This window comes from Taudactylus pleione, unplaced genomic scaffold, assembly GCF_031769625.1.
Source record: "Taudactylus pleione unplaced genomic scaffold, aTauple2 ptg001329l, whole genome shotgun sequence".
Taxonomy (NCBI): Eukaryota; Metazoa; Chordata; class Amphibia; order Anura; family Myobatrachidae; genus Taudactylus; species Taudactylus pleione.
Genome location: NW_028285729.1, coordinates 1,045,242 through 1,072,500, shown reverse-complemented (window position 1 = coordinate 1,072,500; position 27,259 = coordinate 1,045,242). Strand labels below are relative to the sequence as shown.

General features: G+C 46.9%; 1 protein-coding gene across 2 annotated transcripts in view; it reads left to right on the top strand.

The window, feature by feature from the left end:
- The window catches only part of HIPK2 (homeodomain interacting protein kinase 2), a 50,812-nt gene extending 31,098 nt beyond the window's left edge, over positions 1-19,714 (top strand). The window contains exons 4-15 of one of the 2 annotated variants that reach the window (XM_088463175.1): positions 1-97; positions 1,571-1,657; positions 1,921-2,105; positions 2,589-2,751; positions 2,838-2,964; positions 3,406-3,527; positions 3,708-3,847; positions 4,291-4,464; positions 6,105-6,380; positions 15,171-15,415; positions 15,600-15,754; positions 18,490-19,714. The exon at positions 1-97 is cut by the window's left edge and continues 23 nt beyond it. In XM_088463175.1, coding sequence (XP_088319301.1) covers positions 1-97; positions 1,571-1,657; positions 1,921-2,105; positions 2,589-2,751; positions 2,838-2,964; positions 3,406-3,527; positions 3,708-3,847; positions 4,291-4,464; positions 6,105-6,380; positions 15,171-15,415; positions 15,600-15,754; positions 18,490-18,930 — 2,212 coding nt within the window. In that variant the 3' untranslated portion in view covers positions 18,931-19,714. Of the gene's footprint in view, positions 98-1,570; positions 1,658-1,920; positions 2,106-2,588; positions 2,752-2,837; positions 2,965-3,405; positions 3,528-3,704; positions 3,848-4,290; positions 4,465-6,104; positions 6,381-15,170; positions 15,416-15,599; positions 15,755-18,489 lie in introns of both variants that reach the window. The other variant, XM_088463174.1, reaches the window with a different exon arrangement.
- Positions 19,715-27,259: the final 7,545 nt, after the last annotated feature.

The following is a 27,259-nucleotide window of genomic DNA, read 5'->3' as shown; positions in this document are numbered from 1 at the left end:
GGGACTACCGGCGGAATATCTGCTCAGCTCCGGGACCAAGACCACCAGATTCTTTAACCGAGATGGAGACTCGCCTTATCCCCTGTGGAGGCTGAAGGTGGGAAGAGGTTTTCATTTTTAAACCATGATGTGAAGCAGAACATGATGCCTGTGTACAATGGAGGCAGCCGTGTTGTGGGATAAACTAGTGTTTACAGTGATGCAGTCTTATAACTCCATATTTCACTCTTCATGATGGTCGCCAGACCGGTTCCTAGTGACTGGGTTGACTGAACTTTCAGTGATGTCACTGGTTATTAGTGAGTGTATAGGCTGCACTCTCAGTGATGTCACTGGCTCCTAGTGAGTGGATAGGCTGCACTCTCAGTGATGTCACTGGTTCCTACTGACTAGATAGGCTGCACTCTCAGTGATGTAACTGGTTCCTAGTGAGTGGATAGGCTGCAGTCTCAGTGATGTCACTGGTTGCTAATGAATGGATAGGATGCACTCTCAGTGATGTCACTGGTTTCTAATGAATGGATAGGATGCACTCTCAGTGATGTCACTGGTTCCTGGTGCATTTTTATATAAATTCTAGTGCATCTGACGAGCTGGCTTTGTCCGCTGTGTCGGTGACGAGTATAATTTTATCTTTAATTAATAATCTCTAGAAATCATCAGCTGCCTATTTCAGATTAATCGCATGTCCATCTATATAGGTTATTTAGCCTTCATCTTCCAAGTCAATGGGAGTGGGGGGCTACAGATTCATTCGCCAACCTAGTGCAAACGGAAAGATGTTATCATGCGCTTTAACTTTGGGGAGAGGATTGAGAGTGTTCGGATAATGTTCCTGATTGGCTTACTCAGAAAACTAAGCCACTAACATATTGAAATGTAAAAAATACTTATGTGGTTTTGTGTGTTTGGTTGTATGTGTGTGTGTGTGGTTGTATGTGTGTGTGTGTGGTTGTATGTGTGTGTGGTTGTATGTGTGTGTGGTTGTATGTGTGTGTGTGTGGTTGTATGTGTGTGTGTGGTTGTATGTGTGTGTCTGTGTGGTTGTATGTGTTTGTGGGGGGGGCTGGGGGGGTTTGAAGCGAACAAGCCCAGATTTCTGGGTATGGAAACTGCACGGCTGCCTCCTCTGTCACCGCGCGGCTTCTGAGCTCAGAGTCTGACACCGGCCTGAACGGTCTATTAAAATACACATTTAATTCCCAGCCCAGGGGAAGTGACTGGGATGAGTCTAATGATTGTTTTCCTTAATATAATAATAATAATGGGGATTTGTTTGGTGGTTTTACAGTAAATGGAAAATAAAGATAAGAGTTAAACGTGAAGTGCGGAACACAAGTGCAGATGGTTGCTAAGGACACACTGGAAGAAGATGTGTCCGCAGTGGGGTGAGGAGAGAGGGCCAGGAAATGCCGGCTCCACAGCTGATATCCTGGGCTCCGTAGTCTGATAAGCATGGGCTGCAGGATTTTGCTTGTTGACATTGGTTTGGGATGCAGAACAGACATTTGCAGAAATATGGCAGCGTGCAGACTCTGAATGAATGTTTTTTTTTTTTCTCTTGGTGTAGACGACTGACGATCATGAGTCCGAGACTGGTATTAAGTCCAAGGAAGCCAGAAAATACATCTTCAATTGTCTGGATGACATGGCGCAGGTACAGCCTTGAGGGACAGCGGTTGGGCGGTATAGGCTCTCAATGTGCCGTAGAGCGCCTGGCAGGCTCTGAGTGTGACATCTTGAGGATATCTGTTCTCCAGCTCCAGCTGTTCAGAGTGGTGGAGCAAAGACTTGTCCTAAAGGCCTAATAGAGGCCAATGGTGGTGGGTGAACATGAGCTGCCCTGAGGGCTTATGGGTAAAGCTTTAGATGGGCAGAATGAGGTTACTAAGGGCAGATGTCGGCTTGTTCTCTCTGCAGGTGAATATGACCTCTGATCTGGAAGGCAGCGACATGCTCGTGGAGAAGGCAGACAGAAGGGAGTTTATCGACCTGCTCAAAAAAATGTTGACCATAGATGCGGACAAGAGAATAACCCCCATCGAGACGCTGAACCACCCGTTTGTCACCATGACCCATCTCCTGGATTTCCCGCACAGCTCACAGTACGGATTTATTCTGGTGCCTTGGAGGGGCACTGGGGGGCACAGTGGGAGGAGTATAGGGGAAAATTAACAAAGTTACTTTCAAACTGGACGTAATCAAAAACCAGTCCAAAATGTAAATAGATGATTAATTCGAGGTCAGGTTTACTTCATGGGGCAATTTAAAGGGTGGGGGAGAGGGGTCCCAGAAGCATAACTCTACGGGTAAGATTTGACTGCTTGGGGTCAGCTGATGTAATGGTGGGTGGGGCTACATTTGCATATTGGTCTTGGGCGGAACATTTTCCTCACCGTTATCGAAAGTTCTCTTAACTTTCTTCTTCCTCATAAGATTTATTTTTCATTCAATAATATTGTTTCTTTTTTTTTTTTTTCTTTCTATCTTTTTTTTCCCATCTTCTTCCATCCATCCTTATTTCGCCCACTTTCTCCTCCTCGCTTTCGCTTTGGCCCCTGTCTTTCCCCCTCTACCTCTCTCCACAGTGTAAAGTCTTGTTTCCAGAACATGGAGATCTGCAAGAGGCGGGTGAATATGTACGACACTGTGAACCACAGCAAGACCCCCTTCATCACACACGTAGCCCCCAGTACTTCCACCAACCTCACCATGACCTTCAACAACCAGCTGAACACTGTGCACAGCCAGGTGAGGACCCCGCTGGCCACACTGTATGTATGGATGTTACCTTTTTGGTTCTCAGACCGCTCTAATCATCTGCTCCTCTCCACCAGACCTCTGCAGCCTCCATGGCGGCTGTTGCCCAGAGGAGCATGCCCCTGCAAACCGGAGCTGCACAGATCTGCGCTAGGCCTGACCCCTTCCAGCAGGCTCTGATTGTCTGCCCGCCAGCCTTCCAAGGTGAGGAACCCATCTGCCGAGTTTCCTGGGGGGGGGCTGTTAACTAATGGGAATTGGCCCTGTGGTGTCACATGATCTATTGTATTGCTTGGGGGGGGCATTCAGACAGTAGTGTGGTGCAAGACCCCCCCCCCCCCCCCCACCTGTGATATTCAGTGTTTAATGGGTAGAACCAGATCTATGGGATGCTCCTACAAGGGTACCATACAAAGGGCACAATAGTTAGCTATGCTGCGTCACGGGGTCCGCTTCTGGCCAGGACCCCACAGGTGTGAGGTTTCTATGTTCTCTCCGTGCTTGCCTAGGTTCATAGAGAACTTCAGTTTCCTCCCATAATCCCATTAAAAAAAAAAACAAGTTGGTTAATAAATGAATTATTGGGTAAATAAGGTTTCACTGATTTTATTGTGATGCAGTAATCGCTGTTCTGTGCTTCCTCAGGCCTGCAGACCTCTCCTTCCAAACACGGCGGCTACTCTGTGAGAATGGATAACGCCGTTCCGCTGGTCACACAGGCGGCAGGCGCTCAAGCTCTGCAAATCCAGCCCGGCCTCCTGGCTCAGGTACAGGGGAAAGACTTTTAGTATTATTGGGGGAGAAAAAAGCTTCCAGCTTCCTTCTGCATATTAATGTGTCCATGTGCCCATGTGTCTTAAGTGCAAATGAGTTAAACATAAAAGTGTATTTCCTAGTTGATGGTGCACTTGTGTGAGTGTGTAAAGCTGCACCTCTCTCCGCAGCAGGCGTGGCCCAGTGGCACTCAGCAGATCCTGCTTCCCCCGGCGTGGCAACAGCTGGCAGGCGTGGCAGCCCCTACTTCTGTCCAGCATGCCACGGTCATCCCAGAGAGCATGAGGAGTACCCAGCAGCTGGCAGACTGGCGGTGAGTCTGTCCTACACGTAGGAGGGTCTGCCCGCGTGTTGGGCATGTACTGCCCTCTTGTGTCCTTGGACAGAAATGGCCCAGACACTGGCAGGCTTGCCATGAGATCTTATGATGATAAAATGTGACTTATTTGTATTTTATAATCTGCATCACTGTAGTACAAGTATTTATGGTATTTTGGGCTAAGGAACAAGGACGCCCCTTTTAGCTGCTATGGCCAAATTGTACGTTCCAACCTCTGTAAACATCCTGTCGTATTCCTATGAGTCAGTATATGGCTTTTGGTCGTATTTATCAGCATAATCCTATATACATATATGTCCTGTAATCTGTGGCAACCCGACGCCTCCTTTGTTACAGCACGACAATAACATGTTCTGGCGTCTGACGTTTTCCCTGCTCATGACAACCCTACTTTTTTTTTTTTTATCTCCTCCCAGGAACAGTCACGCTCACGGTGGCCACTACAATCCCATAATGCAGCAGCCGGCGCTCCTGGCCGGTCATGTCGCCTTACCCTCCGCCCAGCCCTTGAATGTGGGTGTGGCTCACGTCATGAGACAGCAGCCAACCAGCTCTTCCTCCTCTCGCAAGAAGCATCACTCGTCAGTGAGGTCAGAGCAACGCAAGGGTGGGAGGGGCTTAGCGGCAGGGCTATCCAGAGCTGGCATTGGAACCGATAGACAATTCAAGTAATAATGAGAACCGTGCAGAAAATATCAACTGTACACACGCATAGGGGCATAATACAGTCGTGTGTTGGGAAATTTTTAAAAAGAAATTTAAGAAAGATTTGCACCATTTAATCCGTTTTTAGTTAGAAGAGCTGCCACAGCAATCAGTCATTAAATATATCATTATTTTCACTCCTGCATCATTTCCCAACCTTCGTAAATAGTGTACACTAATATATATATATATATATATATATATATATATATATATATATATGTAATATTTATATTGTGATATGACCGGGATAGGGGGTCCCTCTCCTGGGGCAGATGGACACCTCCCCACACACACAGCAGCCGGGAAACAGTACACCAGTCCGGGATCTCATGCAAGCTGGTCGGGACCAGTTTTTATTGTACCAAATGGATAAACATAAACCTTAAACCTAGCCCGTCTGGCCAGTAACTAGACAGGTTACTCCCTCTCTACAAGTGGCAGGGCCTACTGCCTTACCACAAACACAGCACATTCAAATATCACGGTGTCTCTGAACAAACCTCAGTGTCTGTTCTCCCCAGGGTATGTGAGACAATGAACCAAACCTTGATCCAGCTTATATGAGCCACTTTCAGGTGCAACTAATAATCAGCCTGCTCTCAGACTGAAAGGCCCAACACCTGGAACGGCCTGTGGATGGAGCCCTCCCTCTCTTCTCACATCTACAACCCCAGGACCCATTATCTGGCTTTTATCAAAACTTCTGGTCTGTTTGGCATAACAGACTTTTCCTGGGGTTTTTTAAAACACATATGATAGGAATCTGGGACACACATATATGCCATCCCAGACTTCTCCAACATAGAAGTCTGGGATATATATATTATTTACCTCCAACATAGGGTGACACTTCCTGGATTTGAAAAACTGATACCAACTGTATCATCAACGTTTCATATGTATTATCACATCTATCGCCAGAATGTTGATGATACAGTTGGTGTCTGTCTGAACTTTTAAAAAAATCCACGGACCTGGCCACTTGATGTACAGACCTATGTGGTGGTTACTGAGAACTAATTTGCCCACATGTTGGATGAAAACGTGGCCAACCTGCGTTCAGCTCTGTAAACTGGCACCAGTCCTGTGGATCGATGATCCCTACACACACACTGGTTTTATGTTCTGATCGCTTCCCATCACAGACATTATATTCATTCTTCTCCTCTCATTGTGGTATGAAATCTTTGTTGCATGAGCCCAGGAGAAAAAGGATGTAAATCCCGGTCTCACATTAAAGTTGTCAATTATTGGATTACAGTATTATAGTCGGCCACAGTAATACAGATATTATGGTATTTGGGATACGAAATAATCAATGATGGACATTAATAAATGGATGGATAAAATACAGAGGAGTTTTTATGTAATTGACCTTTTTGATTATAGCAAGGTCTATTGGTTCCCTATTGTATAATCCCTATAGATCTTTAGATGGAATTGTGTTAAAATCTTATTTTGACCCGGTCTCTCTCTCCCAATTCCCCCATGTCCTGTCCGCTCTTCCTTCTACAACTCTCAGGAACTACGAGGTGTTATCTTCCCAGTCGCACAGTTCTCCCCAGCGCTCCAAGCGGGTGAAGGAAAACACCCCGCCTCGCTGCTCCGTACCCCAGAACTCTGCCCCCTGCGGCCCCTCCATAACCTGCGGTTGGGGGGACGGCCCTGTGGCTTCATCTCGTGCCGACCATCAGCGGCAAACAATCGTCATCCCGGACACCCCCAGCCCGGCCGTTAGTGTCATCACTATCAGCAGCGACACCGATGAGGAGGAGGAGCAGAAACGCGTCGCTCCCAGGTGAGCCCCCAATACGCCGTCTCCTGTAGAAGATGGAAAAGACAGGAGCACAACAGCGCCCCCTAGGTGTAGTTGGTGTGGGAATGAGTTTTGTGGTTGTGCAACTGCTTTCAAGGTCTCTGTGGGTCTTTCTACATTTATAATACATCCCCGGGTGGGGGGCTTTGTGCCTGTTGTGCTCCTGGTTTCCAGTTTTGGTATTTGGGTCTCTGTAAATACTAATATGAAAATTTCCCCTCCGATCACAGGTGTGTTTGGGTTTTTTTAGATATTTTTACTGTCCCCCTTCAACATAACCTCTGTGACCCTCTCTCCGATCATTCCCTTAAACACCTTGCGGGGCACAGCTGTGCAGTATGATATTTAAGGGGGCACATTTGGGCAGTGGCTTTGTCACTGGTATCCTTCACCCATTTGCCCGGATATAGCAGCAGACGCAAGACACTACCGCAAAGTCGCACATGGAGATTTTGGACTGTACATTTTTATTTTGGATCCACTTTTCAATGTAGATCAAGTCGCCCTTTTAAATTGATCAGCTTCCCTTCTCTGTTTTTATGGCAAACGGGGCTATAATTTGCCATAAGAATGTGACGATGTAAAATAAAGCCGGGTACAATATAAGAAAGCACAAGCATAGATCTTTTACTAAAAACACTAATCTGTTCATCCGTGCCCTTAGCAGGAGGCACAATTCAGCAGCAGCAGCAGGTTAGGAACTGCGTAACGTTAGTAAATATCCTAAGGGTTCTATTTAGTGCGGGTTTTTAGAAGTGGAGATGTTGCCCATAGCAACCAATCAGATTCTACTTAACATTTATCTAGCTGCACCTTATAGAAGATAATAGCTAGAATCTCATACCTCCTCCCAACTGTCCCGCATTCAGCTGGACAGTCCCGTTTTTCTGGGACTGTTCCACCAGCGAGCCACAGTGCCCCGCGGAGGGGGGGGGAAGTTGGGGAGAGCCCAAACCGCGGGTGTGCAGAAGGTGAACCGTGAGCACGGCATCTGTTCACCTGTGTAGGGAGAGCCTGGGGGCTGCCCAGCATCTCGGAGAGTGCTGGGCCAACGCCCCCTAATGATAATACCAACCGGGGTTGCCACATGGCTCCGCCCCATTTCCGAGAAGCCACGCCCTTCTAACAAAGCCCCACCCCCTTTCTGGGCGTACACGCCTCCTCCTTCGAGGAGTAGAAAAGTTGGGAGGTATGGAATCTGATGAGTTGCTATGGGCCATATCTCCACTGATAAAAACCCGCATTGTAGTAAATATCCCCCAAAGCGCTTAGTTCTGAATAAAGCTAAATTTGCCACTATGACATTTCCGGTGTTTTTGCAATGCACTCGGGTTTAATTGCGTCACAATTTGCTGCTTGTTTGGTGACTTTTCACACAAATGTTAAAAACTAAAACTATTTTATATATATTTTATATCTTTTTTTCTTGTTGCAAACTTTAGGGCCAGATTCAAATAGACACGGTAATTGACTGCGGGCTAATTGCTCGGCCGGGCAAGGAAAAGGGGTTGTAATGTAATAGGCTATACCGCCCTTTTTCTTAAGGAGTTAAAATGACGGATAATGAAATCTATTTTAAGCGTATTGCTAGGTGACAGGATAAGTCTTCTGAAATGACAGCGGGCAGCGTTTCACACGAGGCGAATTTCCTGCAGTGTGTTTGGAAATCCCGTTCGCCTGGATGCTGACTTTAGCTACAAGAAAACGTATAACTTCTTACTTTTTTTTTCTTTAAAATGATCTTCTAAAAAGAAATCTCGTCCCTATTCACTCCTGTGTTTGGTTAAACTTTGGGTCCCAGTTGCTTTCTGAATAGAACAAGGGGTGTACTGTCATTACAGGCAGGGGGGGGGGGCTGCTTGTGCGTAACAGCTTCCAAAAACACAGACGAGTATTGAGGGATAATGACAACATTTGAAAACACATCTCCGCTTGTTTGTTTAAATGATATCGGAGCCAGATTATCAGAAATTGAATACTTAATTTGAGGCCTCTATTAAGAAGCAGTGCCCCAGCGAGTGAGCAAATACAGATGTGTCCTCACACGTCATTGCTGCAGACGCGCTAAAAAGGCCCCTCTCGGTGCGACAGTTCCCGGGGTGAGACTCTGCTAGCGCCGGGGCTCACTATTGAGAGTTTTTTTTTTTTTTTTTTTTTTCGGAAATGAGTCTGTCGCAATGTGACTAGGACGCACCAGCAGACTGTGCTGATTAATTTTACTCATTACTCAGCGCAGTCTCCTATATACAGACTCAGGAGCACACAGATATACAGGTGTCACATATCACATTACTCAGCGCAGTCTCCCATATACAGACTCAGGAGCACACAGATATACAGGTGTCACCTATCACATTACTCAGCGCAGTCTCCCATATACAGACTCAGGAGCACACAGATATACAGGTGTCACATATCACATTACTCAGCGCAGTCTCCCATATACAGACTCAGGAGCACACAGATATACAGGTGTCACATATCACATTACTCAGTGCAGTCTCCCATATACAGACTCAGGAGCACACAGATATACAGGTGTCACATATCACATTACTCAGCGCAGTCTCCCATATACAGACTCAGGAGCACACAGATATACAGGTGTCACATATCACATTACTCAGCGCAGTCTCCCATATACAGACTCAGGAGCACACAGATATACAGGTGTCACATATCACATTACTCAGTGCAGTCTCCCATATACAGACTCAGGAGCACACAGATATACAGGTGTCACATATCACATTACTCAGCGCAGTCTCCCATATACAGACTCAGGAGCACACAGATATACAGGTGTCACATATCACATTACTCAGCGCAGTCTCCCATATACAGACTCAGGAGCACACAGATATACAGGTGTCACATATCACATTACTCAGCGCAGTCTCCCATATACAGACTCAGGAGCACACAGATATACAGGTGTCACATATCACATTACTCAGTGCAGTCTCCCATATACAGACTCAGGAGCACACAGATATACAGGTGTCACATATCACATTACTCAGCGCAGTCTCCCATATACAGACTCAGGAGCACACAGATATACAGGTGTCACATATCACATTACTCAGCGCAGTCTCCCATATACAGACTCAGGAGCACACAGATATACAGGTGTCACATATCACATTACTCAGCGCAGTCTCCCATATACAGACTCAGGAGCACACAGATATACAGGTGTCACATATCACATTACTCAGCGCAGTCTCCCATATACAGACTCAGGAGCACACAGATATACAGGTGTCACATATCACATTACTCAGCGCAGTCTCCCATATACAGACTCAGGAGCACACAGATATACAGGTGTCACATATCATATTACTCAGCGCAGTCTCCTATATACAGACTCAGGAGCACACAGATATACAGGTGTCACCTATCACATTACTCAGCGCAGTCTCCCATATACAGACTCAGGAGCACACAGACATACAGGTGTCACATATCACATTGCTCAGCGCAATCCCCTGGTGCATCCTGGTCGCATCGCATTGCACTTAGACGCATTTTCAGCAAAGAAGACGCCTGGCGCTAGCAGAGTAGCGCGGGAACTGGTGGCTCACTCACGCCAGGCAAGTTGCGCTGCGTGGCGTATTGCGGTTAGATGTATAAGGACACACCTGTATCATCCACATGATGCGTTTGTGTTTGTCGTTAAACTTTTTGCACCATTACGGGAGTTTCTCTAAATTAGTATTTTCCCAGATTATTGCCAATATTTGTGCGCAAACCTATGTGATTTTGTCAGAATTATGTTGTCTTCTACAGTCGCGATTCCTCAAATTTATGCCAGATAAACGTTAGTGAGGTATCGGGTCACTAGCTTTGCTGGTTTAAGAAAATAGAAACAAAAGTTTCGGTTTGTATTAATTGCAGATAATCGTTAGCTGGAAGTAATTTCCTTTTTCATGCTCGGAGATGACGTGTTATAATTGATGGCGTACGCTGAGCTCTGAGACATTGCGGCAGTGTGAAGTGCTGGTCTCGGTGTGTTAGGATTACTCATCTGTATGTCTGTGACAGAGCGTTCCCAGATCCCCAGTAGTCACTGTCTGCTGGGGAGGAACACTATCCTTGTCTGACCCACACCCTCAGAGAAAGCTGTGCAGACTCTATAGGACTACTCATGTGATTGCTATTAGGGAGTGTTTGTGTCTTTTTGATGTGTTTTTTGTTCTATTATTCAGACTGTGGTTTTAGGAGTCACAGGTGACGGAATTACAACAGATATAATGATTAGTGATGTCTTCCATATAAAACTATACTGACAACGTAAAGTAGGGATTGTTATAACCTGAAGTGTATTTGGGCTGTGTTTACTAAAGTGAGAGTTTTTAGAAGTGGAGGTGTTGCCAATAGCAACCAATCTTATCCTAATACTGCACAGACAGAGGCCATCTTCCCTTTTACACTGCCGGAAAGCTTACTCCATCTCCCCCTCTCCTCCTTTCTGCTTTGCACAAACATCGTTATCATTAATCATTGCCAGTTTGTTTTTAATATTTGGGTATTTTTTTGACCGTCATCTGTCATTTTAAACCATTGAAAATAACTACAGACATGAAATCGCCCCATAGCCTTCCAATCAGACACTTACTTGCTTTTATTGTCCAACCTGCAGAACAGCAATGAAAGCTCATTTCTGATTGGATGCTGCGGGTCGCTATACGTTCGCACTCTGTTAATAAATAACCCCCACTCCCCCCTCTCAGCTAGCAGTATAAGGGTAAAATACCATTTCCTGCTCTCCTGGGAAAACGTTATTTCTGTCTCTGCAAATAGCCATTGGCCCAACACCTGGATTTGTGCTGTTATCGGCAGGAGGACCCTCTGTGTCCCCTCTGTGGTCTGATGCATGGCACTGGCTGGTTTCCCTCCATCCATTCTGCCCCCATGCTTTCGTAGCAACATACATAACGCGGTCAGTGAATAAGCTGCATCTGTTCCCTCCCAGCCGACGCCTCCCCCCCCCCCCCCCCTCACCCTGTCACCCGTCCAGGGGCAATATCAACAGCTCATCCTTCATGTGAGAGCATCCCCAGCAGCCCAGCAATGAAAACACACACACGTAATGATTGTACCGTGAGAGTAATCTCCGCTGGTGGGAAATGGTATTTACTGTTCAATACAGACGTACAATAAGGGCTGGCATCCAGTCATTAATAATAACGACCATCTGAGCCTCATCGTTCATCAGAGTTACACATCTTCTATCATTGTGTGTGCACACGTTCCGTGCAATGTGGGAAAGTCTGTTTATGTATAAAGGTGCCCATCCACTGCTAGACACAAAAACCACTGCATGATTAGGACATTGTAATCGTCCAGTCGTTTGTCAGTCTGTGATGAGCCTGCACTGAGCGAGCAGTCGTTCAGTGCAGGCTCATCAATCATCTGGATACATGCTAACCTGACGATATCGTCAGGTTGTCCAGCATGTTTGCACGATGATCGTTGTCTAAAACGACCAGCGGGCGGCGCGCATCGCTGGTCGTTAAAGACATTTTTACAAACGATTTGCAAACGATTTATGAACGATTGAACGATATCGTTATCGTTCAGTCGCTCATATAAATCGTCAGTGGACCTACTGCTGACACCACTACTAATACGATGCCTATAGGAACCTGATCATTATGGTTTTATGCGGCTCAGTCTTGGATCTGGTTTTATACTGTTGGTATTGTTTTATATGCCCCAAATGAGACCCTGCCCTCGTTTTGTCAGGTTTAAGTTGTCTCTGCAGTGTTCTAGAAATCCATCACATTCCGCCCCCCCCCCCCCCAAGATATCATATGTGTTTATGTGATGGGATGGGCTCACTCCTCCGCTTGGTCAGGGGGTTATCAGTGTATGGGGTTTGGCTGTGACGCTTATGTTACAAATCAACCAACCGCCAGTGTAACCTGCACATAGGCAAACGCAGGGGGGGGTTCCGTCTGCCCGGAAATTCCCCTCCCCAGCCCACACCATGACCACAATAGAAATAGTAATGTAATAGAATTTTACTAGTGCTGCATGTTCTTCTCAGTATCACAAATGAAATAATTAGCACCACCTGTGGGTCTTCTACCATGTATCAGACAGTAATAAATAACCTGTGCACCAACTAGGAGATCTGGAAAACATTCACTGTGCTGCTATAAAGCCCAATATGTACATATATGTCCAGGGCAGTGCTAGTTTCTTCTGCTGCTCCCCCAGACTCCCGGACTTGCTCTTCTGGAATGGTGCTTACATCTAAAATAAAACCATTCGGCTCAGACAGGATGGCCCTACTGCCGCATCTAATGGCTCATTGTGATCACTGGTCCTCTATATGCTGGAATTATGACACACAATATACTTTGTATGACGCATATTAAAGCTGGTTAAGTGCTAATTCTACCCTCTTCATGGACTGGCCACACTCTCTCTAAAATCAGGCATTTGGAAACACCCCCTCTAGAAATCCTGCGTTTGCCACTGCTGCAGGCTACCTTGCTGCCCAGTTGTCCGAGGTATGGCTGCCCCCACCAGTCTGCTTCACCGCTACTGGGAACAGTTTGCTTCTAGGCAGATGACAATAGTGATGAAGGACGCCGGACTCCAGGCCTGGGACCCCCATTGCTCTTGTCTTTAGGGCTTTTGGTCTCAGGAAGAGTCGAAACTACCCCTATAAATATACTAGAACTGAGAGCGCTGTGCACTCCCCAGTCTGTGGTCCCCCTCTATTGTGAGACCATAAAGATTCAGTCAGACAGTGCCACAGTGGTGGCAGTGCACCAACCATCTGAGTGGTACCAAAAGCTCCTAGGCCATGATTGAAACCACGGGTTAATGGGTTGGGTTGGCAGTCCCAGTGGTGTCCGTACCTAGGACGGAGAACTGGGAAGCAGGTTTCTCAGCGGTTATACTCTATAACCCGGGGAATGGTCTCTTCATCTGGTAGTGTTCCAGAAGATCCTGGAAAAATGGAGTTAGCCAGAAGTCGATTGTGGAGACCATGCATATGTTGTTTATTCATTTTTTATTTAATATTATTGCCCTTTTAAATCCAGAGGCCGAAGTCAAGGTGACAAACACCTCCTTGTTAAATTCACTCCTTGGGGTTACTCTATAAAGAGACCATCAAACCTCAGAAAAACAGTTGCCTATCTGCGTATGGAACCCTCAGCCTCCTCTGAAGACCATCTGCAAATTTGGGTTTATCCTCTCCATTAAGGGGCTCATTTATCAACCAGTTTTATCATACAAGTTTTAAGACTCGTTGCGTATGATAAAAGGTGCTTCAGCCAATCAGCCCCCAACTGTCAATTTTCTAACAAATGACAGGAGCTGATTGGCTGGAGCACCATTTATCAAACTCGTTGTGCATGATAAAACTCGTAATCAGTGCTCCACGAGCATTGATGAATATCAGTCACAATGCATATAACGGGTTCATGGATCTCCCAGTTGCTGCTGGGAAATTTGGAACCTGTGACTGATATATAGAGGGATTTGTGAGACCCGTCAGTAATACGCAGTAGGCCCAGTGTACGTTGCAGGCCGCTTTCTGAGCACCCAGTACTCTCAGCGCCATCTTGTCCCGACATGAAGACTAAAGGCTGTTCTGTCCTTTAAATGTCACTGGTGAAAGCGCCCCGCTCCTGTTACTCCTCAGCGCCCCGCTCCTGTTACTCCTCAGCGCCCCGCTCCTGTTACTCCTCAGCGCCCCGCTCCTGTTACTCAGCGCCCCGCTCCTGTTACTCCTCAGCGCCCCGCTCCTGTTACTCCTCAGCGCCCCGCTCCTGTTACTCCTCAGCGCCCCGCTCCTGTTACTCCTCAGCGCCCCGCTCCTGTTACTCCTCAGCTCCCCTTCCTGTGACTCCTCAGCTCCCCGCTCCTGTTACTCCTCAGCTCCCCGCTCCTGTGACCCCTCAGCGCCCCGCTCCTGTGACTCCTCAGCGCCCCGCTCCTGTGACTCCTCAGCGCCCCGCTCCTGTGACTCCTCAGCGCCCCGCTCCTGTGACTCCTCAGCGCCCCGCTCCTGTGACTCCTCAGCGCCCCGCTCCTGTGACTCCTCAGCGCCCCGCTCCTGTGACTCCTCAGCGCCCCGCTCCTGTGACTCCCCAGCGCCCCGCTCCTGTGACTCCTCAGCGCCCCGCTCCTGTGACTCCTCAGCGCCCCGCTCCTGTGACTCCTCAGCGCCCCGCTCCTGTGACTCCTCAGCAGATATTCAATCATGTCAAATCCACTGCTAAGAGATTTCATTCATTAGAAATGACCCAGGTTATACAATCTGCTGTCCGTTTTCTCGCATGGAAATCTTTCATGTAAACAATAATCGTTAAATAGCTATTAATCAACATTTTTCAGTCGCATCTGATTCTTCTTCAAATTCTTTCTCTTTTAAGGAATCACTCACCAGACACTGCCAAATAGAACAGGTTTAAGCTCTGTTTCTATTTGGTTATAAAACCATTCATTCTATAATGCCAGTTACCTCATAATGTCGTTTACGTGGTTGCGCTCGCTCTGCGCTCGGTAACCGTCTTGGGGGGAAAAAAAAAAAGAATAAATCCTGCCTGGCTCAGTGGTTCTATCACATAAATACTTTTACATCACAATAATTTTCGCCACAATCCTTGGAGTCGCCTCGAGGCTGTGGGAACCGGTAACATTAACGCTGTGTGAGAATGGCTCCCGCAGTAACTTGTATTTTAGCCGCATTTTGCCTTTGAAAGTCAGAACGGGTTCACAAGTTGCCTCCTCTCTCCTCAGCCTACCCAAACAGCGCCGGAACGTCATCAGCTGCGTTACGGTACACGATTCACCCATCTCCGATTCTTCGAGCAACACCAGCCCCTACGGTGCCAATGGGCAACGGCGCACCGCCAACACAGCTGCCCAGGACAGCAAATGCCAGCCAGAGATCCTCTGCCCTCCCAACCCCCGCACCATCATTGTGCCACCTCTGAAGACCCAGCCGAGCGAGGGGCGCCTGGAGTGTGAAAGGCGGCAGCCAGGTACGGGGACGGTATTAGGGTGGGCCTGTGGGGGGCGATTTATTACGGTTGCCTCTTTTGTGGGTTTTGTTGTAGAATATTTACGAGAACCTATTCCTTTGCAGTGGCGTTAGCAGTGATTGCCATATTTTAAGTTTGGGTCAGTAAGAATATTTACCAAAATGTCTGATTTTCCTCCCACTAGATACAACCAGCCACCACTCCTACAAGCCCAAATCCTCGTCCTCCACCGCGGCTTCCACCGCACTTTCCTCCAGCATCTCTACTACGTCAGCCACATACAGACAGCCCAGACCGATGGGCCACTCTTTCCAGCAACAGCCGCTGAACCTCAGCCAGGTAAGGAGGAGACAGCCGCACTTGTCTGTATAAGAGACTCTGGGCCTCATTCAGAGCCGGACGCTATTTGCGGACGCTCGTTCTTAAAAAGGTGCCGGATATTTAAATTGAGCGTTTGCTCTTTGCGGTCTGTTGACGCCTCTATGTCTGAGCAAGCGTCCGAAAAATGCGCTCGCTATTTTGTAAAGACGCCCCTTTGCCGTTCGCATCACACGTCATCTCCGCTATTTAATCGGGAACATCGAAAGGCATCTGACCTGCTCGCAGTGCTTGTGCTAGGATTTACTTCCCGCTATCACTGCGAGCAGTTCAGGCTAAAAGACAATCAAGTGACGTGGTCGATGACGCTGCTTTGTTAATTATGCACACCCATTAAACGCCCGTTTTGACCGTTAGGCACGCCTGCGTTCGGATCTCCACTCCCCCGGTTTCAAGCACCTTCCCCTGTTACCACCCACAAACGCCTCATTCTGTCACTCAAATTAGCAGCCCCTCGCTTTTTTACGAGCGCACGATTTCTGACCGCAATGACTGGTTGGCGCACGCACATTACAACCCATACGCATGCGCAGTTGTGCGAACATCGCTCAGAGCGAACGAGCGGCCGCTTACGAGCGGCTCTGAATCAGGCCCTCTGTGCCCAGATGGCTCTGTGTCATAGTTCATTTACCGTTTGCTTTCTGGCCTCATGTCAGCCGCTGATTTTACCACTTAAAACATTTAGGGGTAAATTTACTAACGTGACAGTTTTTAGAAGTAGAGATGTTGCCCATAGCAACCAGTCAGATTCTAGCTATTGTCTTCTAGAAGGTGCTAGATAAATGTTAAGTAGAATCTGATTGGTTGCTAGGGGCAACATCTCCACTTCTAAAACCTCTCACGTTAGTAAATTTACCCCTTAGAGTAGAAGACAGGGCTTCATGAAACTACGGGGTGCCCAATTGTTAGTTTGGGGCGTCCGGATCAGATTTTCATTCATGGATGAGCGGATTTTGTTTACGGGAACCGCGTGTTTAGCCGTTTCTAGAAGGTTGATTTTTGTTTTTAATTTGAACTGGCCGTTCAGCCTATTCCTGTGGCGCACAATCGTTTAAATATAAGTCGTGTGACTGTTTATTGCGTACTTAAGACACGGATCAGCCGAGCGTGAGGCGAGTTTCTTGCTTCTTAGAACCGAGGTTGAAGGACCGCTCTATTTTATTAGCGACAGACCCACTAAATGTGTAATTTGTGTGTTCTTTAAATGTTTTTAATTATAATCTGTGAATCTGCCGAGCGCTGCTCAGGGCCGCCCGCCAATTTCATATAGTGTCCCTTGGCCACTCTGGTAACGCTGCAGTTGTACTGGCGCAAAAAGGGTGCATTGTATACGTTACTGCAGCCTATGGGGGGTACAGACCTGATACAGAAACAATCTCCCAGTTATGAATGTAACCGTACAGAGGCGGCGCACAGAGACTTATAGACTGGACGGACGACGTTCACGGTTTTATTTCTAGTCTGTTAAAGTCATCAAATAGACCTTGTGCATTAAAAAAAAAAAGGAAAAAGAGCCTGTATGAGGCTGGGTACACATTTAGCGACGGATCGGTCAGCAGCACGATTCGGCGTCAGAGCGGCTGGTTGGTCAGCTATACACAATTACCAATCAGCCGCTCGCTATGTCTGGGCTGACATCACAACTGGGCGGGCATTTAAATTTGCCCGCCTAGTTGAGATGTCAGCGGCACCTGCAGCCAGTAGATGAGTGGTCATTGAGTTGGCCGTACACACCTGCAGATGCACCGATATATCTTTCAGACATATCGTCTTCAGGTGTGCTTGCAGGGACGACCTCATGTGTCTGTGAAACGCGTAGTTTTGTACACACCCGCCAATGCACTGGTGATATATCACGCGTCGATCGAACGAGCTATATATAGCCAAGTGTTTGCCCTGCATTAGTCCAAACATTTGCATATATATTTATTACTATTATCTTTTGTGTATGTAGCGCCACCAAGCGTCAGTAGTGACATGCAGGGGGTATTACAGTAGTATAAACCATATCATCTAAAAAGGATCAGACCGAGTACAGAGGCAAAAATCAGAACACAATAGCGCTCAGTGACTCCGTTCCCTGGGCAGGGTGGACAGAAAGGATGAGTCTCGCTGACTGTATGTGAGCTCACTGGACACAAGGATAGTGCAGGGAGAAAACAAGGGGACGAAGGGCCCTGCTCGTGAAAGCTATACAGTGTAGATATATATATCCAGACTTCATTGCCAAATCTAGAGATATTTGATCATAAATAGAAGCTCCAATGGAATAGGCCCCAGTTTGCTAATTGTTACGAGATGGCCGCTAGATTAAATACAGCAATTAGTTTTAAGGCAAAACCAGATTGTTTTTGCCTTTTAAAATGAATTGGCGCTTTAAATCTGGCGGCCATGTGGCCGGAATCACACGGAGACCTGACCATGGGAAACTTTTTACATTTGTGCCATGGATGCAGATCTGCGACTTCCGCTATTGTCCATGTCAGACAGAGGAGCTCCGCGCAGTGTCCTGCACTAGACGTGTAACTCGGGTCCGCTAATTAGGTTACATGAATTGCTGTAACTCTTGTACTAATTACGAAGGTTTTTCTCTCTTGTGCTGACCTTGCCATTTTCCTTTCCTTGCATGAATGTGTTCCTGCGAATAATGTCGCAGGCCGGCAGGTGACCAACATTCTCCCGTCTTCTCTTTGCAGGTTTCTCAGCACCTCAGCACAGAACGCTCCGCCAGCCACCGGAGGCAGCACGCTTATATCGCACCCACCCTGGCCCAGGCGCCGTACTCTTTCCCCCACAACAGCCCGAGCCACGGAGCAGTGCACCCTCACCTGGCCGCTACCGCCCACCTGCCCAGCCAGCCACACCTGTACACCTACACTGCACCCGCCGCGCTGGGCTCCACTGGCACTGTGGCTCACCTGGTGGCATCTCAAGGATCTGCACGCCACGCTGCCTACCCAACCAGCATTGTGCCGGTCAGCATGGCGTCACGGTTGCTTCCATCTCCCAGTCTCCACCACAGTCAATACCAGGCTCAATTTGCGCATCAGACTTATATCCCAGCCTCCCCCTCCTCCACTGTTTACACTGGATATCCGCTGAGTCCACCGAAAGTTAATCAGTACCCTTACATCTAGATCGGTTTTGTCAGTTAAGGGGTACCGGGTGGCGGGCAAGGGCACAGAATAATGTAAAGGGTATGATAACTAGTGGTAACTATTTAACCTGGAGGATTATGGAGGTGGCAGGACGGCATTTCTTCCTTTACTTTATCTGTGAACATGTTTTGGAGTAAGGCCGAGGTGGACCTGTATCTACAGAGACCTAGAACTCTAGACTCCGACGAGCACTGGTCTCTGGAGCAGTCTTGCATTCGGTTTGGATCTTGCCTGACCCAGAGTCTGCGAGTTATTTCCTCTCCACTGGACTTTTAACTTGTTAAACTCTTGAGGGAAGGAGGATGAACATTGCCGCAGTGCCCGTCGGGGGACAACGATGCTGTATTTATTAATCTGACTTACTGAAAAAAAACAAAAAAAAAATCACACCGGGGGCTTTGGTGATGTCGTGCAGATTTAGGAGCTTATACAGAGTCTATAGAGTTAGGGTTTTTTTTGACCATACTGTAACTCAAGTTTTTAATTTCTGTTTTAATTTTATTGTGTTCGGTAAGATTGGAGCAAGGTGTGTCGGCACCCTGCGCCAAAGGGAGCCCCCCACTTCCAGTTTATTGTCCACCTCTCTCCTCTAGAACGGGGAGCGGTCTGGATACCTCTGATTAACGTATTTGCAGCGCTTTTAGGTTTCAGGTCCCCTCCAGCACTAATTGTAATAATTTTTAGAGGATTGTAATTTTTACCAATAGTGTATAGAAGAATCGTGAACTCTCGCCAGGGTTTTAAGATACCAAAAAAACAAAAAGACAAAAAATTGGGCAGTGTTTTTTCATTTTGTTGCCGAGGGTTCTTGGATGTCGTGAAAGGGATGACTGTGGCTACGTGGAGAAGGATTGCGGAGGAAGCCTGGAATTTGTGGACTTAAGAAAGCGCAATTGTCTACGAAAGGACAAGATGGAAACTGCTGGATGGACCTAGACGGACACAGCTGCTAATCTTTCACTATTCTTAGTCACTTTAACGTCTTTTAGAAACGGAAACTTTCCCCCCCCTCCTCCGCTACAATGTAGCCCGGCCAGGCGTGCTGTTTTATATGCTACTTCCGACCGGTCTATACATTTTCTTTTTTCCTTTTCGAGTTGCACAATATAATTAGACCCCTTACCCCCTCCACATCCGAAAGTCCAAAACACTAACCCTATCTGTGATCTAAGATATCACCATGTAACTTTTGTGATGTCCTAAAACTCCCGTTTGCGCCGTTCCATGTCCTTCGCTCCTAGTGCCTTACAAACTGCTGAAATTGTTTGGTCCTCGTTGTTTCTCTAATATCGTCACGTGTTAGGTTGGTTGTCGGCGAGTCCAATCCATCCGCGCTGAATCCACATGGACCGTAGAAATCTCTCATTCGCCCCTCTGAATCCTGCACAGGCGTCCATCTCTGCCTGTGCCTGAGGCGGAACCAGTATTAATCCCATTACACAAACTGTCCCGGAATGTTTTTTGGATTTTAATTCCGTTGCACATTTTTAACCCCTTAGCTGCAGGAAGCAGTTTTGCAGACGCAAACCCTCGCCTCTAACACCGGCAAACGGGAATGGCGTCAGCAGTTCACAGCAGTTCCTAAGACTCAAAGAGTTAAGAAGGTTTAAGAAAAGGAGAAAAAAAAAAAAAAAAACACAACAAACAGCAAAATCCCAAATGTTGGCGCATAGTTATGTGTGTGACTGTATATGTGAGCGAAATTTAACTCCTTCAATGCTGATGAGGTTAAAAAAAAAAAATAAGGGAATAAAAGACCTGTAATTTGTGAGAAAAAAGTGTGTACCTGAAGATTTTTGTTTTTTTATGATCGTTGTTATCGCTACTTTGTTTTAATTTTGTTTCACTTTGTGAAATTCAAAACGTTTTTTTTTAATTTTGCGGTATGTCAGGGGTATTCAATATGGAGCGAAAACGCCGTTTCTGCGAGATCTTTCGCTCGGATGACGTCATTTTCGCCGCTTTTACTTTTACACCGTATTCAATTTGAAAACTTTTCGCCGGTGCGAAAAGTATATTGCGTTCAACCCTGCGGAAAAATATCTCAAAGGAATGGGTGGCGAAAAAAAGTGCAGAATTGGGGTTTTGGGGTGCAACATTTTGGAAACCACCCTGCACCCTTCAGACAGTCCCTCAAAGGTAATCTGTGTCAAAACATTTTTTTAAAATATCTCAGAAGACCCCAAAAAAAGCACTTTCATTTTGGGGGCGAAAAAAAAAATTGGGGGGTACAAAGTTAAAAACTAGCGAACTACAATCTAGGGGGGTCCCCAAGTATGCCCCAGGTGTTTTTTACATTGCAGGTGTTTGCGGCAGGTGGATTTTTCTCGATTTTTAAAAGTTCACTTTAACAACTTTTAAATATGCTCACCCCCATTTTCATGTACCCAAAATTTACTGGGACTAATTATTTTCAGCCAAAAAAAATTCTAAATACTATTCTTCACCACCTTCCCAAATTCCCAACATAGCAGCTATCAAGCCCGTTTAAAGACCCCAAAAACCTTCAGCAGGGCTAATCGGGGGTATCCAGAGTGATCCCCATGTCAGAGCATCTTTTTGGGGGTGTTAGGGTCATTTCCCCAAAAATCTGCAAAGTTTTTCGCTGATTTCACTTTCGCCGGGTGCCGTTTTCGACGATTTCATATTGAATACGGGGTATAAGCGGGGGTGCGCGCGATACTTTTTCGCCGGCAAAAGCTCTGATGTGCGGCGAAAACTTCGGCACGCATAGACGGCGAAGTTTACGTTTCATATTGAATACCCCTATAAGAAAAGAATAGCTGCATTGTTTGGGAAGAATAAAGAAAAGTGGTAATATACAGGTAAGGTGTCCATTATTAGCGACGTAGGGACGGAACGGCGGTGACGCTTGGCATTTACTTATCTGTTTCCACTATTTCATGTTACAGTCCTGTATTGTCCTCAGTAGAGTGCTAGCCTCTGGGCTGCTGATGGCGCTATTTGTATTTTCAGTGATGTCATCAGAAACCCGTCTGTAGATGAGGAGGATCATTGATGAGTTTTCTTTGTTATATATAAACGTTATCTAATATAATATCCCAGCCACTATATGTATCAGGCTAAGAAATGACGGAGGATCTCTATCTGTATACTCAGGATGTTACAGTGCTGCCGTAGGTACCAATTCAGATTCAACACGGGCCCCATTTCCTCTGGCTGACAGTGGTTAGGATAACAAGGGAGAAAGATGGAAAAGAACTCTGTTTTGTGAGTACTCAATTTATGTAGTATAAGGATTTAAAAATTAACTTTTAATAGGCAATATTAAAACAACAGGAAAAAAACTTAGATTGTTAGACAATTATAATTGCTATGCATCATTCCATCTCAATAAATACGCTTGGATATATCCTTTTTATAGTATCTGAAAGATATACTCAAATGCTATTATAAACTGATTATTATATACATTCAAAAATAAACACTGGAGATTAGGAAAAGCGTTCAAAAAAGATATTCCCCTTGTTTTGTAATAATGGCGAAATATTGCACAGTGAATTTTATAATTTTCAAAAACATCAATACATATCATGGACTTCAATAAATTTATCTAAATTATACTGTATATAGAAGAAAATAAAGTATAAGGATGGTCAGGGTATAGAAGCCGTTAATTCGTGATTCTGCTACTCCTCACACGGAGCTAAGTCCATCTATGAGGAGTGAGTGACCATAAATAACAGATTACCCATAGAAACAACAGAATAACAGTGATTTTTCTCAGATGTTCGTTTCTGCTTTTGTGGGTCTTACTAAATTAGGCATTGGACCCACAATGAGAGAATTACTAGTCCTGATTTAGGGCCTGATTCAGACCCACTCGCGAGCGGCTGCCCGCTCGCAAGTGGGTCGATGTTCTGGATTGAGCATGCGCACGACGGAGGGAGCTCCGTCGTGCGCATGCGCCAGACGCGACGAGCGAAGGAAAGTCCTTCGCTCGTTGTGTCCGATCAAAGGGGGCGTGCTGTCAATGTTGATTGACAGCACGCCCCCTTTGGTAGGCGTGCCTCCCTGACGGGGGCGTTCCCACGGGAACGCCTCCCGTCAGAAGCCGGCCCACTGACATCACTAGTGATGTCAGTGGGAGTGATTTTGGCTCTGATAACCACAACCGCAGGCTCCGGCTCGCAATTTCGTTGTTCGCGATGGACTCGACCATCGCGGCCATCAAAATGCACGCTCGTATAGCCTGTGGGTGGTGACCCACAGCTATACGAGCGTCCAGAAGGACGCTCCATTTTCATGGAGGCCGGCCCTCATTCAGAGCGTGCGCTCTGCTCAGAGCGTACGGCTCTGAATGAGGGCCTTAGTTAGCGGTTAATAGAGAGACAGAAAACAGGGTCCAGCATGTATATAAAGCACAAATCATCTATGTCACATAATACCATCCATCTATGCTTATATAGTAAAGTCATTTGGATATCCCTGCAACTGAGTATTTTAGAATAATAAAAAGTAGTTGTTTCCAAATTTGAGTTCAAATGATTGCATATACAGTATCAGAGAGCAGACTGATACATATCAGTTTTTAGAAAGAAGTAACACAATAAATATCTAAGTAAATTCTGAATAGAGAAATAAATAGGACCTTGTGGCTTTTTTTTAATATAAGAACTGCCTCATTTTTATATATCATACATTGTATTGACAGCGGTTAGGACCATTGCAGGGTCTGGCCCATAAGGAAAGGGGTACTAGTGCGCCGAACTAGGCGGCAGGCTTTTTCCTTAACGGATGAATTTGGCGGCCAGCTGTCCCAGCGCATTGCGGTAACGGGAGAGCGGTAGGGAGGCCGTTGCTGTGTAATGCTGGCAGCTACACTATAAAGAGAGATCTCCTGTAGAATATTCCCCAGACACTATACAGCCGATTCATTCTCACTATTATATAACTACAAAACGAGAGGTTGAAGGAATTAAGGGGCTCATTTAGAAATGGGAGCATTTGTGTTCTAAACATACGTACAAGTACTAAAAACGTAACTATAGGTTTTATATTTGTCTGTTCAGCACTAAGGCGGCTTTTGCACCAGGCGTAAATGTTACATCCTACGATAGCGCTAATTTGGCATTGGCCTACGCAATATAATGTACTGACGTTTCCTATACCCAAGAGTATTGTCTGGACAGTTATTAATGAATGTATAAGTCGCCTTTTCAATGTAAAATGTAATCGGGATCAGATACAAATTAAATGTGATGCAGACATTTGCTTAGCACCTAAAAAAAACAAACCCTTTTGTACTGCAATAATCAATTAACTGTCAGAGAAGTAACGTGACTTCATATAACCTCTGCAGCGCTTACGATGTAAGTGCGAGAGACCTCACCGCCATTGTGTACTGTTACCCCGTCCTACCTGTATCTGTAAGAGGAACTCACCGCCATTGTGTACTGTTACCCCGTCCTACCTGTATCTGTAAGAGGAACTCACCGCCATTGTGTCCCGTTACCCCATCCTACCTGTATCTGTAAGAGGAACTCACCGCCATTGTGTCCTGTTACCCCGTCCTACCTGTATCTGTAAGAGGAACTCACCGCCATTGTGTCCTGTTACCCCGTCCTACCTGTATCTGTAAGAGGAACTCACCGCCATTGTGTCCTGTTACCCCGTCCTACCTGTATCTGTAAGAGGAACTCACCGCCATTGTGTCCTGTTACCCCGTCCTACCTGTATCTGTAAGAGGAACTCACCGCCATTGTGTCCTGTTACCCCGTCCTACCTGTATCTGTAAGAGGAACTCACTGCCATTGTGTCCCGTTACCCCATCCTACCTGTATCTGTAAGAGGAACTCACCGCCATTGTGTCCCGTTACCCCATCCTACCTGTATCTGTAAGAGGAACTCACCGCCATTGTGTCCTGTTACCCCGTCCTACCTGTATCTGTAAGAGGAACTCACCGCCATTGTGTCCCGTTACCCCGTCCTACCTGTATCTGTAAGAGGAACTCGCCGCCATTGTGTCCTGTTACCCCGTCCTACCTGTATCTGTAAGAGGAACATCTCCTGTTCGGTATTACCTGCGGGTGAGTCCAGCTCATATTATTTTGCACTTACTTGTACTCTCCCTTCCAGTTCTACGCTGCCGCCACTGTGCGTACGGGGAGTAGCACATTTATCATAGGGAAAAATAAAACTATAAACCAATATAGACCTACGCATTTATGGAGTGCATGGGCATCCGTTCTACTGGGTATTTTATGCCAAAAATCCCGCTCTTTCTTGGACATATTCAAAATTCAATTGCGATGAGTGATTTGGAAAGTACCACAGGGTTCTGCCCGCGCCAGCCGGTGGGGTACAAGCAGAAAACTGGTAAATGGAAAATGAAAAGGTAGACAGACAGGGCCCTGGATGGAAGAGAGCTCTGATCTACGTCTAGTCGGTAATGTACATAAAGTGGGGGGGCAGGGAAATTGCTGAAATCATAATGCTCTTCACCCGAAATGAGGGCAGGCAGGTATCCTGTGGTACGCCAGCTGCTGTGGAACTACATATCCCAGCATGCCCTGTCACAGTGTGCACAGGCCCTAAGAGCAAATCTGTCAGGGCATGCTGGATTGTGTAGTTTCACAGCAGCTGGAGTACCACAGGTTGCCTACACCTGCCCTGCACAAGTGAGATGGTAATTTTTTAAAACTATCGTCAGCAGCGTAGAGTTAGGCTGCAGCCCAAGGGGGCGGGTTAGGCTGCAGCACAAGGGGGAGGGTTAGGCTGCAGCACAAGGGGGAGGGTTAGGCTGCAGCACAAGGGGGTGGTTAGGCTGCAGCCCAAGGGGGAGGGTTAGGCTGCAGCCCAAGGGGGTGAGTTAGGCTGCAGCCCAAGGGGGAGGGTTAGGCTGCAGCCCAAGGAGGTGGGTTAGGCTGCAGCACAGGGGGGTGGGTTAGGCTGCAGCACAAGGGGGAGGGTTAGGCTGCAGCACAAGGGGGAGGGTTAGGCTGCAGCACAAGGGGGAGGGTTAGGCTGCAGCACAGGGGGGTGAGTTATGGAGCGTACACACGGTCAGATTTGTCAGATGAACGACTAAACGATTTGAACGATTTGACCAAAGTTTTGAACGATTTGAATGATTGAACGATTTTTGACTGCATTAAAATGAATGGAATCGTCCAAGTCTGACTGCAAACCCATCAGATGTCAGATATCGTTATCCGACAAACGGGAACGCGCATCGTTGATCGTCCATCGTTCAGGCATGTCAGATATGAACGATTTTCCTTCAGATATGAACGACTGAACGATTTTTAAATCGTTATCGTCCATATCTGAAGAAAAAATCTGATCGTGTGTATGCACCATTAGGCTGCAGCACAAGGGGGAAGGTTAGCAACATCTACTGCCGGAAGTGCCCCAGGATCTGCTGGAAGTCATCAGGACATCCCTACCGTCACCCAGAAGACACTGCTGGCGTCGCCGTACCAGGTGAGTGACCACGAGACCAGCAGGGGCATTTTGTCGACATTCTAATCATGTCTACATTTCATCAGCGTCAACATGGTCAATGTCATGTTCAGCATGTCAACATTGCGAACATGTCACCATTATGAATGTCGACAAAATATACTATAAACGCGCACCCTACGCCATTTGCCTCCCAACGTCTTCATTTCGCCGGTCGCCTATGGCAGACATGTGTCACCTAACAGCATTTGAACTTCAGGCAGGAGTAAAGTTGCGTTGGACAGAGAGGTAGTGTCATGCGGGAAATGGGCAGTGGGTTCCCAAGCTTTGCCATGTGGTGTTCGGCCATGTAGGCTGGTACTATATGATATCCAGCTCTCCCCAGACAGACCTACCGCAGCCAAACAGAGGCCCTGAATCAGGGCCGGTCATTTTTTTTGTTTAGAACGGCCTCCTGGCTGCTCGCATAGCTGTGGGTGACTACCCACAGCTATAGCGAGCGGCCAGGAAGATGGTCGCGATGGTCATGACCATCGCGACCATCGGGCTTGAGACAAGACCCTTTTGGTAGGGTCTCGTGGCCGCAAGCCCCAGAGAGATTTCGGCTCTAACAGAGCCGAAATCTCTCCCACTGCCATCACTCGTGATGTCAGTGGGGCCGCCCCCAAACGGAGGCGTTCACATGGGAACGCCTCCGTTTGGCCAGCCACTCCCCCGGCCCGCCCACCAAAGGGCATGCTGTCACTCAACATCGACAGCACGCCCCCTTTGGAGCGAGACCCGGAGCGACGGTTTGCATGCGCACTGGGCCACCATTGACCCGCTTGCGAGCGCATAGCGCTCGCGAGCGGGTCTGAATCAGGCCCAGAGTTCCCATCAGGAG